Raw genomic sequence first — 15,017 nt, forward strand, 5'->3', positions numbered from 1 at the left:
TATAAATTAAATATCTCAAATAAGGCTGTTACAAATTTAATTTTCGTTTTATGCCCCCCTCCCCCTTCAAAAATTTTGAATATTGGAAGGGGAAGAAAAAAAAAGCTCAAACCGTTTTGCTCATTTCATTGGTTTTCCGACAGCATAAATGCTTAATTTAGCAACAAACAAGTCAGGTGACAGCGAGAGTGTCGTCGAAAGGCAAGCGAAATAAATACTAATAATAATGAAGTGTTATTTTTCAACATTTATCTGAGTGCAAGTTACAAACGTAATAACTTGTACACAAACTTTGATCAAAGATATTTTTTTTCGTCTCGTTGTTATTTATTTTTTGCCACCCCCTTTGCTAACTTTGATAACTTTGGACATAAGAAGAATTCGAAATTTGTATCAGACTAACTTGATTTTAATATATCTGATTTTTTTCTTTGCGAAAACTTCACAATGTTAGTTACTGATTAATAGTTGATTGAGAAATAAAACAGTAAAATAAATTGTCAAAATTATTTTTTTTTCGAACTTTTTACATTGGACATTATTTTGTTGGGGGGACGAAACTGTTGTGTACAGTTTTGGTGAAGACACTATACCGATCAAACAAACCGTTTTGGCACTCGGCTCAGTCATTTTGATTTAAAAGTTTTTTGTAAGCAAAGCTTTGGTGCTAAATTCTGATCCGGAACTTGACCTTCTGTTTATTTATACACAGACTTCGGAGCCAACTGTTTAGTGTACAGGACAATTGCGAGGCTAGCGCTACGATCCGACACTTACAGTCTCTCCCGAGCCGAGACTCGAACCTGTTAGGCCAGCATCGTACCTCGAGACAATCTGGGAGATAAAAAGCTGTTTTGTACTACAAGTAAATCTAACTTTAGAAGTTTTTCTTGAGCAAAGTATTTATTAATGATGATAATATTTTTAGAACCAAAACGGTATACTGTCTACGGCAAAATTGCAGATAATTTTGTCATTCCAAAATAAAACAGTATTGAACAAAATATTAGAAAAAAAAGTTTGTTCCTCATGAATTCAATTTTTTTCTTCTTCATTTCTCTTAAAATAAGGAAACTATTATTAGTTAGCGTGAGTTTTTTAAGATATTCAATTGATAGTTATAGTTTTGGTTTTTAATTTTTAATGAATCTGTTTTTGTCGAACGCACACAACAACATTATACCAATCAAAGAAACCGTTCTGGTTTCAGCTTTTTTTTTGGAAAATTCAAACTTTTTTTCTAATTTCTCTATGATCAGACAACCATCAATCTTTAGCTAACCTTTTGTAGTTTTTATTAAAAAAAAATAAAACAAAAGAAAATTCAATTCAATTTTGTAGTTTATTTCGAGAATATTTTTTTTTCTGCCGTGTTTTTTTTTCGAAAAGAAAAAAAATAATCTAAAACTTTACCGAAGACGTATGACGATCAAACAAACTTTGCCTTAAAAATATTTATAATTTTCAAACATTAGTCGAAATAAAAAAAAAAATTAAAGCATACAATACACAGTGGTACAGAAGGACAATGTAGGCGCAAATGGAGTTTTCGATTTTGTTGTTGCGGTTTTAGAGCCATACTTTCTATAGAGAAGTTGTTTCGTATATGTAGGCCTACTTTAAAATTGAAATTAAAACTGAGGAGGTCCTCAAATCAGCGAAATAAAATAACTTAAATTTTTGTTTAATGTCAAATAGTATATTATTTTCAGTGAATTTGTAGATCACATTATTTTGAGCAACTTTGTAAAAGACTACTTCATGTAGATCTTGAACTGGCTGAATTAAAGCAATTTAGCTTGGGGTGGCTTCAAAAATCTGTTTTTTGCTTTATTTTTTCATTCAAATTTCTGTTCAGATGACTTTTAGAACTTTAAAAGACGCAACTTTTGGTAGTTGAACTTTTAAGATATCTTTTTGGGTAAAAGCTATCAACGTTTAAATTCTCGAAAAACGCCCTTTTCAAATACTGACATTTTTGAATGGAGCAAATAAAACAAATAACTTCTGGTTGCATTTGAAAGAGCTACTTGTGTACTTGTATATATAAAAAAAACTATTGGAGACACGATATTACTTAAAATCGAATAAAATTAGTTTCAATCTGCTCATTTTCTATCAAAACAGTAAGGTTTTCATGGCTTAATTTTTTTTATTTTGTTAAATTACTGTACATATTTTTCGATAAAGCTAAACAAATAGTCAAAAGGAAGTGTTCTAGTCATTTGTGCTTGCTTAATGTTAATTCATTTTACAGGCTTTAAATTTATCATCGTCATTAACGTTTTTTCTTAACCATCAAACAATCGAAACAGTATGAACCTTTTTGAAGATAAATTTTAAACCATCCTCCAACACCAATGGTGAAGATTAAAAAGACGATACAAGAAAAAAATTGTTAAATTCACCTGAAGAAAACAATATCCGCTTATGTTGAATAAAACAAGCCAAAGAGCGGTTTTGCCTACAGGTGAGATTTTTTACTGCTATATTTCAAAGCGTAGCAGAATATGACGCGTGTACCATAAAACATTTTCACTCTAAACAAACAACATCATTCCTATCGGTCTCGAGCCAGTCAATCGGAATCACCTACTGGCCTCAAAAAACTGTATTATTCATATTTCTGTATTCGATTGATATTCAATACTTATATTTTTATGTGGCATAAACTATTCACCCTCATCGTGCAAGAGCCTGAGCTACAGTAAAACAAAATCGGATGATCGCTTTCAACCATCAGCACCGGTGGCGTGGACAGTGGCATGCTACATTTGCGGGCGTACTCAAGGAAATCATGGCTTCCCATTATAAATTTACGTATCATCCAACCGATCATCCCTGACCGTGTTTACTCCCACGGCTGTACAAACAACCGACGCTACCCGCCCTGTTTGGGTTTTCCCCTCTATTATAGGTAACTCATCGAGTGCGCCCTCCCATTTCGGAGTGAAATTATTATTAATATAAATGGCAAATTAATCACGCGATCAACCTGCGAAAGAGCGGAACTGGTGCGGAAAATGGAGAGCGCAACGCAAACACGGCACGGGGGTTCAGGTTGCTCGGGATATTATTTTTGGTTGGCAATGAATTCGTTGTGCATTTCATGAATTTTAAATAAGCAATCGAACCGGAATTGCTTTCCCATTAGAGCGCCGCCGGCAGGACTCTCGGAACCGCCTTGAGCTTTATCACTCATAATAAATTTGTACTGTCTAAAATTAACAGATAACAGATAGTAAGGTTTGCATTAAAAACTTTTTATTAATTGTCATCAACAGGAGCACTTAAGGCTAACCCGAATGACTTTTAATTGTCGTTATCCACTGGCTTTGTCCACTCGAGATGCGGACGATTGTCGGTTAGTGCGACTTTACCCCGTAAATAGTTTCAAGCAGGAACCGTAATTGAGAGTAATCAGAAAAGTCAAAGCATTTCCCAACGATTCGACTGGACAATCGTGCACGGAACAAAAAACAACAGCCAGCGATAGAAGCTTTTGTTGGGAGAAAGTTTTTTTTCTTCCGGGCAACAACACCGGTTGGATTGTTTTCGCTTTGGGCTGTGGATATACTATACCAGATGTCAAACTCGCAAGTTCGGTCAGAAGTAAAGAAAATTTATCAACAGCTATGAATTTCTTAATATTAGATCAGTAATATACGTGCCCTGTACTGTGTGTAATAAAAATCTCATGAGGAGTGAAGAAAGTTCATAAAATTTCTTTAATAACGTGTAGTAAATCCGAAATGGTAGGTTCTCAGAACAGGACGTATTAAACAAGAGCGTTTGTCATAACTTTCAAATCTTCTGATCAATGTTTAGAAAGATAAATTACATTGAGTCGTTGAATCGGTGTTAAAAAGAAAATGTGTGAACTTTCATTGATGTTGTTTTTATTCCCACAATATTAATCGAATTGCAAGGTTGTTTGGTAGAACCCTTGAAACAAAAAAAAAGCTGTTGCATTCGGTTTACATATTGCAAAACACTTATTTATACAATAAGATTATTATAATTAGACGACCCACGCACTTTTCCCAGACCAATACGGTCAGTGTGATTGCTATAGGTTTCCGTTAGTCGAAGGGGGACAGAGCTGACGGTTTCCTACGCGCTGTATAAAGTCGCTGTTAAAGCCAAACAATTCGTAGATTCCGACCGTGCAAAAGAATTCCGCGATACGCACGAGCTGCTGGCTGGCAGGAGAAAGTGGGGACTGTCTGTCGTCGATGTCAGTTTGTTTGTCTTTTTGTTTTTATTCAGTATATATCTGTTTCGATCTCTTTGGGAACGGCAAAATAGTATTAACAGATTGGGAACAAAAAACCTTCGAGCGAAAAAGGATTTATTTGGGCAGAAAGGCTTCGGAAAATAAATTCACCGTAACGTTTTGGAGCGGAAGATTTTTACTCGAACGCAGGGATTTCAAATAATCCTTTATAACGGCGGATGAGTCATTGTGTGTGAGTGTGTATAATGTGGAACTGGAACTCTGTGGCACGGGAAGAGGATGGAAATTTCCCTTTTTTATTGATAATAGCAAATGACGCGATATAAAGGCAGGTGTAGGCACACAGGGTGAATAGTGACGGAAAAGATCGATGCATAATGCAGGAGGAAAGAGATGTGGGTGATATAACTTATTTTTAGCGATGACGCACTAAAGTTGCTCGAGTTTAGTTAGATGCAGCGGGATTGGCAATGCAGGAGAACTGGGAATTCGAGTGCAACGGATGAGTTTTTTGACGCGGGAATCAACGGGTGTACGAAAGGGAAATACGGCTAATTGTTGTAAAAACGGAAGGATATATACATTTCCGCAGAAGAAACCTCACAGCCAGCGAAAGACAGAAAATAACACAGTACGTATGCTGTCTCTACAAAAAGGACAGTTGGTAGTAGGTCTAACACCAGTATTAGTAGTTCTAGTATTCAAACAACACCACAACTGAGTTCAAGGTCCTGCCTTTTTTAGTTCGCAGAACAATACACACTGGATGACGGTCTTCACAAAAAAAAAATGCTATAAAATCAGTTTCGGTTTTGTGGTACTTACCTCATGTTGATCAGATATTGCGCCAGAGCCACCGAGTCCGGGTTGCCGGTAATGGTGATGGTCCGGTCAGTGTTGCCACTGTCGCGCTCCTCACAGTTGGAGATGCGAATCATCGCACCGGAGATCTGACGGATTTCGGCAATCTTGGTGCCACCCTTGCCGATGATGCATCCGATCAGATCATTTGGCACTGTCATCTCGTGGGACTGGGACTGAAGCTGAGTCACGTTACGGTTGTTGTTGGTCCGCAGCTGTGATCCAGCCAAGGCGGCAAGTGCTATGGGTGATGCGACAGATGGAGGAGAAACTATTTATGATGGTGGTGAGTTTTTATTAGTGCTATCGTGAGTGGTGGGGGGTTAATCGCTAACCGAGCGGAGAGCTTTCAGGCAGCTTTGATTTGCCAAACGCCATTGGTCGATAAAAATTCAGTTTGAGTTTACATTGTAATTGTAACTGTCGACTTTCGCTCCCAAAAACTCACCGATTTCGGTTCTAGCCGTACATTAGCGAAGATGAATGATTAATAAGGAAAAAAAAAAGTTACACACCCAACTCACCTGTTGGGTTCAGTCCACCCGTGTTGGTCGGAATAGTACCGGCGAGTCCGAGCGCAGCCAGTCCTGCCAGCGGGTTTTTGGCGAGTCCAGCAACCTGTAAGACAGAACGCGGAAAAGGAAACAAGCAAAACAAGACGTAATTAGTTTAGCCTCAGGCCCCAATCTAATGGCGGATTGCGCGATAGCATTGAAACGCCACCATCGTCGTATTCGTTTAATTTATGGTACAAAAAAACAGCATTCCAGACGGATCTAACACCGGATGTAAATATAATTAGTACGAGCGAACAATTAACTACAACCTATTTCGACAACAAGGATCTGGGGGCATGTCTACTTGGTTTAGTGGGAGAAAAAAAGTGACTTACGTCTTAGTCGAAGCATCAATTATTCGCAAATTGTTTATCGTTTTATCAGGCGACCGGCCGACCGACTGTATGTCGAACTGTGAAACAAGGTCTCTCAGTCATTTGCATAGTGATTAAATTCAATGTTTGCGTTTAACAGATGAGACGTGAAACGAGGTCAAAGCATCATCAAAAGAATGCTAATTTCAGTGTTAATTGGTATGCAAGCAAAGGCGCCTCGAAAAGGATGAATAGGAAATTGATTCGACAAGAGCGGATACACTCATCGTTCATGTTTTTTTTTTGGAATCGCCATTCTCGATACTTTTCACCACCGACTCCTGTAGGCATTGTCTTAGCTAGTAATAAAACGAACCTTATTGACATTGCATCATGTGGGGAATGCGAATATTTCCAAAGTGTCGTTGCTGTCTGCGGTCGAACCACGAGCCGGGCAAACAATGTAGTAAAATATTCGACCTTCCGGGACCCGAGGATAATCAAATCCCAATAAAGCGCCCCAGTTGAACCGCGAATTCCACCGCTATATTGAAATAGACACAGCGTCGGTCAACGTATCAGCATACGGCGCTCTGTCCTGTGTACTACTCCGTTGGGATAAATCAAAAGCTGTTCGATCGACTGAATTCCGACGGCATTCGGGGACATCTGTTCTGCAGTAACACATTGGGCCTTTAGCATTTTAACGCATGTGGTTTTGTAAATTGCACGGAAGTGCCAAAGTTTTCGGTGGCTGAGTTCAGGGGGTTGAAAACCCAAAACGGTTTGGTGGGAGTTGTTTTATAATAAATGAGTGTTGAGGTACTCAACGTTGTGGCGTAAAATCGGGATTCTGTATGCGATTTGCAATATAAAGAAGTTTAAAGCTAGAGTAGTGAACCTCGAAAATGTTTAAATCCCCTTGAATCTATAAAAAACAATACCAAGGCTTGGGTTTAATTTATTCTCTTAACGCATGATCTATTTTGATATTCCTAAATGTTTTTACATGTTCCAATATCCAAAACACTACGAAAATACTGAGTTATACAGCCTTAACGGTTACAAACAGTGTAACATGAGTGTTTTTTTAGTAACAAAGTTGAGCAATTGAAAAAAGGGCTCAATTTTGATATTTTTTCAATTGTAATTTTTTATTTCGCTGAAACTTCTCACAGATGCTTTCATTGGTTAAAGGTGTCGTTTTGTGTTATTAGTTTTTTTTTTTAATTTTTGAAAAAGATTAGTGTAGAAATGGTATTGAAGATTACAAATATTTTAAGAGCCAGAACGGTTCGTTCCTTCGGTGTGACATTTATTTAATAAAATTAACCTAGCAACGCCACTGGTTGCCGGTATACGTTGTCAACGCTTTTGTTGCGAAATGACTACCCGTGTGGTTAACATCGAGTTACAACGTGCGAACGAAACACAACTCAAACACAAAATCTAACAATGACTCAGAGCCACACGCCATGTAACCGTAGAATAGATAACGAGAATAGATGTTAGCATGAAAGAGCTATTCGCTGTGTGGTACTGTTCTACATTCGTTGCGTGCCGAGCCCAAAACAAGCACCGAACACCGACTGCTTGGTGAATCTTGGAACGCTCTCATGGCTTTGCGTACTTCACCAAGTTTGCTGTTGCCTTTATCAGTATGTTTTCCTTCAAGACTTCAGTTTAAATAACATTTTCACAGCAAATCATTATATTGTCTGATGAAGAAAGTTGTGACAAACTCTGTTAAAAAAACTTTAGCCTTGATGCATTCAAATAGTCTAGGCTTATGATAGCAAACATTACCTATTGGGACAAAGAGATTCAGCCAAAAAAATATGATACTAATATACGGGGTGACGGAAAAGTTTTTAAAACTGAATTCCCTGATTTTTCCTGATGTTCCCTAAAATATAAGATTAATTTCCCTGATAGTTATCAGCATTCAGAACAAAAAAATGCAATGTAGATGAACGGAACTCTGATATCCAAATAAAAAAGGTATTCGATCGGATGGGAAACCAAACAGTAAAGTCTCGTAGGCATGCATATGCAACTGAAGAACCAAAAACGAGACCAAATTTCTTTACAAATCTAAAAAGCAATAACACTGTGCGACCTCTCACCGCTCTTTCGTCGAGAGAGAAGTCTTTTCTCTTCGGTACTGGTATAGCGAGAATGCCTTTTCATTATAATCTTACAGTACCACCCGCATACGTGCAACATTTTTATGTACATTTTTTTTTTTTGAAGAATTTCATTGTTGCCCGATTCAAAAACCGAATATCTTCGCTAACGACAATCGTTTTTCTACATTGTACCTAGTGTCGCAAGCAGTGCTGTGTATAGCGCGTCTGATGTCATTACTCGCAATGGTAGGTATAATAAACGGTACGAGAAAAAAAAATATTGTCGTTAGTCGCGAACTCCAACGAAAATATTTAAGTTATTCAACTAACTGGTTAAAATGGTTTAAACAGTCGTGGGGTGTACGATCTTAGAACACTTTTTAAGCATTGTTTGAATAGTTGATAGATTTGTAGTTTAATTTTTTCTATTCAAATTGATTGTGAATTGTTATTTAATTTCCACTTAAAATACCTTTTGAATCCTGTTCTGTTCCAACCTGATTCTGATAGATTTATCCCTGGGAAAATAGCCTGCGTCAATTCGAGTCCTCGCTTGCTGCAATATTTTCCATTTTTTTAACCGATGATGATGGTTTTTCCTCAGAGGAAAAAGGAGGAAAGTGAAATTCAAACTCGCTGCTCTGTTTTCAAGTCGTGTGCTCTTCTCTTTGTTGCTTTGACTTCTTTCTTGCGCTGAGTGCACAGGAGATTGAGAAACCTACACAAAGAAGTAAATAAACCTACACAAAGAAGTAAATAAAGTAAATTGTTCCTCTACACAAAGTTGCTCTTTGCGAAACTTTGTGAAGCTCGCTTTGGTTTGTGTAATGTGCTGGTTATTGGTATTGGTATTTTTCGAGTGTAAAATCAATCTCACGTTCTTCCACTAGCGCTGGTGTACTTAGTTCAACCAGTGATGCCACATGTGCAATTTTATCTGTATTTATACAGATTTCTTACGTATTTTCCATACAGATATCTTCATATACAGATTACAGATTTCTGGAAATAATACAGATTTGTACAGATTTTTTTGGTTTTCCTGATCGCATATTAAACTTCTTGATACAGTAAAAAAAAGAACTTAAATGTTGCAAGGCTTGTTTTATTATCAGGCTTGTAAACAGTCAACACTTTCATTTGATTTCGCTTCCTTAGCGTGCGTCATAGTAGGCTTTTGCTCGTGAATGTCAAAATACGTTCGAGGTAAAAAAAACGTCGTGATGGCGAGTACTCGTTTGACATGTTTGTTCATGAATGTATTTAGCCACCGTTAGAGGAAAAAACGACTATCGCAGTGAAAAGTGTTTCTACCTTGACCATTTCGAAACCTGTATATTATATTTATATGCTTCGCGTGAGCGTGTGAATGAACGAATCATGATATATGTTGAACAAGCTTTTCGAAATTTTATCAAAGTGACAAGGTTTTTTGATCCTCAAAATACAGATGCAAATATGGCATCACTGAGTACAACGTGTAAATCAATTGGTGAGGTTGGAAAATGCCCCCGCGGGAAGGGTAAAAAGCAAGCGCCAAGCTATAGCACATCATCAAATTTCCAAGCTCTGATACGTTCTCATCACAAAACCAACAAACATTTCAATTAAAAAAACAATATCTCTTAATAGGCAATGAAAGTTACCTATACTGTTTTTTAATAATATTGTAACAAAACAAAAATATAATATTGATGTAATAATGACAAACCCAAAACACACGAGAATTTTAGACACAGTAATTCCCGGTCTTAAACACATTGCCTTTGACAGTGGTAATTACCACATTGCTATGAAAGATTATAGAGATTAGAGTAGCTTGTATTTTTGTTTCATGCTCTAGCGCTTGCGGCAAGCGAAGTAACCAATTTCTCAGTACAAAGAGAAACAAAGAGTGAAATTGTGCACTATCATTTCTCTTTTTTCGTTCGCGTCATTTCTCTTTGTGCTGGTGAGTTTCTCAACGGCTGCAGGCGTTCCTCTCAATGTGAAAAACGGAAAGTTGACTCTTTGTGCACTTGAAGTGAGCAGATAACATCCCTGACCGTGCGTTTGTTTTTCCTCGGTATTTCTTAATCAATAAAGAAATTTTTAAATCTAAATGCTCGTGAGTGTGTTATTTATAGATGTGTAACAATGTAATGACCGTTTATCGATAATTTATGAAAAAAAAAAATAAATACATTTTTAATTATTTGAGCAGAAAAAGAAAAGATTTTTGTTGCATGTTCAAGCTATTAGAGTGAACTGTTCGAACGATACACTGTAAAATCAATGCGAAAGCGTGGGCTTGTATGCTGGAAAAAAAAACCGTTTTAGCGCTAAAAAGCCGTTTAGAGAAGAGTCGTGTTTCGGTAAAAGAGATTCTCTGATTGTTTTTCAGTTTTCCCAAATTTTCCCTGATTTTCATGATCGAAAATGGAATTCCCTGACTTTTAAACACGTTTAAATGAAAAATCGCGTCACGCTTAAACATTTGCCCTGATTGTTTTTTAGTTTTCCCTGATATTCCCTGATTTCCATGATCGAAAAACGAATTCCCTGTCATTTCCTGATTTTCCAGGTTTGTCCAGGTTTTCGTCACCCTGTGAAATAGATGATATTATAGCAAACGGTTTATTTCTGCTTGTGGCTCCCGTGCTAGGAGTGATCACACTTCATTGGTTCACTGCTCGCGGAAGTTCGACCTTGAAATTTTTCACAAATTTTCGCTGCTTAGTAATAGAGTAATAATAATAAATGGCCTGTCACAAAATTAACCATCGTTTTGACATATGGATTAATAACATCCATAATGTGGTTTACAGTAATTACCGTTTGAAATTCAACCCAACATTTGGCCGGTTTCCTTTTTATTTTCACAGAATGGACCACAGTATAGAAAACAAAGATGTAGTTCTACGTCAAAAGTACGTTGATGAAGAGTATAAGGCGTGGGGTGTACACTCATTATTTAATTTATTAAATAATGTAAACCAAGTTGTTTCGTGAGAGGTTTATTGCTCTAGTGTTGTAAAAAAACACCAAGTCTGTACTAGTTGAGACTCGTGTCGTGATGATGTCAGTACTCTAATAACTAAAGATAAATTGATCTTGCAGCATGACAAAGCTTGACTACATGCTGCAATGATGGTCAATATATTCCTAAAATAATAGACATGCAGTGTTACCCAATCCACCGTATTCTGTTTACTACCGCTTTACTGTCAAGTCTGTATTAGTGGAGACTCATGTTCGAGTGCTAGAGAACCGTTTAGAAAAGAATCGTGTCTCGGTAAAACAATTTTCCCTGATTATTTTACAGATTTCCCCGACCAAAACTAAATTTTCTGGCATTTCCTGATATTCCACGTTTCAGTCACCATGATTAAAAAATACGTCCATAACACTGATAAACACAATGAAGCTCAAACTAGAAAAAAATGAAAAAGTATAGGTTTTTAGCCATTGCTGTGAATTTTGGTGCCCCCAGCCACCAACATTTTTTAAAGACTTGAATGAATTCAGTCGTAAACATAACGTTGAAGCGAAGAACCCGGAGGGGAAATACTATGCGACACTCTCACGTAAGTTTACGCATTTCTACACTGGCTAGAGGCACCAAATTTCACAGTAATGGGCCAAAAGCTATAATCTTTCCAGTGCAACTATTTCGAGCTCTAGGGCAGCATTTTTTCGTTTTTTTCGACCAGTGTGATTCACGCAACGCTAATAGACGACCAAGGGGTTAAAACTTTTCGAATAAAATGCAAGCTATTATTGGTTGTTGCCCAATGTAGTTTGACATTTAAACAGAACAACATTTCCTAGTGAGTAATAACAAGCTACTTCTATGTGAAACGAGCATCAAATTAAATTTGAATGTTGCAATAGTTGATACTCGTATAACGAACGTAAGACTGATATACGAACAGCGACAGTTAAGGTATATTCCAATTCTGGACCATGTCAAAAGGTTTTCAGATAGAATAGAATGCACATCGGTCCGAGAACCAGGACCACAAGAATCACAGGAAGGATTGTTCATACGAAAGGGTACGTTGAATCAGGATTCGCTTTGATAAGTAATGTATGATCGCAATGTAATTTATACCCGTCCCTATTAAGCTATTTTCGGTTTATTGTCTCTTCAGTCGGTTGATTAGAGATGCACTATTTTTTAATGCTTGTTCACATTTGCTATTGATTTAGACCAAGAGACAGTAAGGATTTAAATCAGCATACCGAAGGAAAGCTGCTGGGGCCACGCACAATAATGTGTGTTCTACTTGAAAGAAGTACAAATGTCATTATAGGGTAAGGAGCCGCCTGTGTATTGAGACGAAATACTCGAAATATGTAAGGTGAAAGACACACATAAGTACAGTCCCTCTACAATCATGGGTCAGTCAACGTGTTGTCTGAATGTTCAAAAATGGATATAAAATTGCAAATATTATCAACTACGAATGTTTTACTATCTATCTCTGTGTTCTAATTTGTGTGCTTTCGATCAACAATTAGTTTTACTGCAGTTGATGCGTGTAAACCGGTTGGGAGGAAAAATTTCACTTACATAGCAAAAGACCCAATTATGGATCACTTCTGGCATTCAACATCATTTAGTCTATAATATAGATTTCGATTTCCGATTAGTCGCTTAATTCTTGTTTTCCCATGCACGGTCGACAAAATTATACACCTAGTTAATTGGAAATATATTATTCGGGCTATATAAGAGCCTGCTTCTGCATAAACCAATCATGTTACTAGTGGATAGCGATTGGGTGGTCCAAACTGAGTAGCAGTGATAGTGGTAGCGGTAGGTACAGCGGTACTTTCTCTATTAAACAGTTGCCTTTCTGCAACAGGGCCAGCGTCAGTAGTACATCGGCGGCAGGAAAGGAAATTGGAGGAAGTCAATGAAAAGCTTCCGTATTTTGACAAAACATAAATGTTTAAAGATACTGGCAAGTTTCCAGTATGCAACCAGCTTTCAACTGCGTTGCCAGCAGACTGCCTTAGAAATGAGATCAGCATCTTATGCGATATTAAATTAAACAAAAAACTGTCTTTTTTAAAACATGAGAACAGCAGCGTCATGTTTTGTGTCCAAATCACCAACAAATTAAGGACTTGAAACCAGAATTCGACAAATAAATAAACCGTCTTTATCAAGACGATTAATTACTAAGTGAAGTTTTGTGATTTTAATGAAATTAATCCAGCAAAATACAAAATCGACTTTTGATGAACATCATTGCGTTTGCGCATTTACAGTGAACCACATCAAAGTTCTACATTGCATCATTTGATGTTTAAAAATATGACCGATTAAGCGAGCAGCTGAAACTAATTTGTGTAGGGCTGCTCATTTTTTAAATCACCAAAAGTATCATGTTATACTTCGCTTCAATGAACATATTTTTGAAGCTGAATTGCTAGTAATACAAGCGTAAACAAGTAAATCCTTTGATATATCGATCCTACAGCACTCATTTAGAATCGAGTAGTACATCCTTTCTGTGATAAGTTTCGCTTCATCTACATCGAAGAGGCATCTTCTCCAGTTGAAAGGAAATAAAAGTTTGCCAGTCAATTGAAGCTACAGAACATATGTGAACAAAGTGAAATCAATTGACGATAAAATTGAGTTTAATATTCCATAAACGTTTTGCATTTGAATTGATTTATCCACTCCGAACTACCGAAATGCTTCTTTTTCGTGCCCATCACGTTCAGAAGAACGTTCTACAGGTTAAAGGTAAACCAGGGAGACAGAACTGTTGTTAAAGGTAAACCACCTTGGCTCGACATCAAACAACACCAATCCACGGATCCAATTCCGTTGGAGTAAATTAGCTCCGCAAAGCAAATAAATAAACAGCATTCGCGGTTGTAATAACAAAGCACTCGGGCTGGCAGCGTCATCAAGTGCTGGGTACGTTTTGCGGAGAAAATGATTTGACATCTATCCCACGGGTATGCGCCCGGGAGGTACGGAAAGCTCTCAATTCGACAGGCTATTGACATAAATGCAATTTCCATATTCGCTTTTTCAGCATGCGGGAAAGCGAAGTACGGGGGTTGATATTAAACCATAAAAAGGGGGGATGAAGAAAACAATAATCGCGGGCCGGAAATACAAACGGGTTTGTTTTCCCGGCACCGATGATGTTGCTTTCAACAGACAGTGCTGACATCTATGCTGTGTGTTATTACTACTGGCACAGAGTGAGAGCAGGTGGATTGCGTGGGTCGATTTATCTAGTGTTGCTGTACAGTGCTTGCAAAATGGGCTGCTTTTACGAGGAAAATTGAATAAAATTCGATTAAAATTCGATGAAAAATGAAACTAGCTTCTATTGTGGAAAGTTCTGCTAAATTAACTCTCGCACTCAATCCATCAGTGGCTCCTGGAATTTTATGATGTGTTTGTAGCGAATGTATGTTTCCAATTTTCATAAGTGTTAATTGCTAATACGTTCAACGAATAGATCCACGAACAATGTAATCGTAATTGGAAACTGCTTTCTAGACTGACTGAATCAGTAACAGTTGTTGGAAGAGGTTGGTATTTCGACAAGCTACATCGACTAGAACCAATGATCCCATAGCATCCAATGAAAATATTGTTAGTCAATTGAGTGTACTGATAAGCCATCATCATTTCAGTGGTTGCGTGCTTTTTTATGAAACTCAACGAACACTTGTACTCTGTATGATGAATACAAACATCAGCATTTAAACTTTAAAAAAATATCCAGATTTGACTAAACAATTTGTCATTTCAATTGAATTTATTTATTTGTATCTCTAGACTTCAGACCATGCTATGTAACAAAGTTTGTTTTCATAACATTTTCTTGTAACTTGATGTTAAGTATCGCGAAATATGTAAGATCATCAGAGATGTCCTGAATTATTGTCCTCGAAGAAA

The 15,017-nt window shown here is 37.2% G+C and overlaps 1 protein-coding gene across 21 annotated transcripts in view; it reads right to left on the minus strand.

Annotated features, from left to right (window-relative positions):
- Positions 1-15,017, minus strand: part of LOC129722887 (poly(rC)-binding protein 3) — a 577,573-nt gene that overhangs the window by 59,954 nt on the left and 502,602 nt on the right. For 13 of the 21 annotated variants that reach the window (XR_008727673.1, XM_055676721.1, XM_055676710.1 and 10 more), the window contains 2 exons: positions 5,614-5,716; positions 5,063-5,369 (listed from right to left, as the gene is read on the minus strand). Coding sequence is in view for 20 of the 21 variants with exons in the window: in XM_055676721.1 (XP_055532696.1) it covers positions 5,063-5,369; positions 5,614-5,716 (410 nt within the window). In the remaining variant the exon portion in view is untranslated. The remainder of the gene's footprint in view (positions 1-5,062; positions 5,370-5,613; positions 5,717-15,017) is intronic. The other 8 variants (XM_055676723.1, XM_055676724.1, XM_055676716.1 and 5 more) reach the window with 3 other exon arrangements.

The sequence above is a fragment of the Wyeomyia smithii genome, chromosome 2 (assembly GCF_029784165.1).
Source record: "Wyeomyia smithii strain HCP4-BCI-WySm-NY-G18 chromosome 2, ASM2978416v1, whole genome shotgun sequence".
Lineage (NCBI taxonomy): Eukaryota > Metazoa > Arthropoda > Insecta > Diptera > Culicidae > Wyeomyia > Wyeomyia smithii.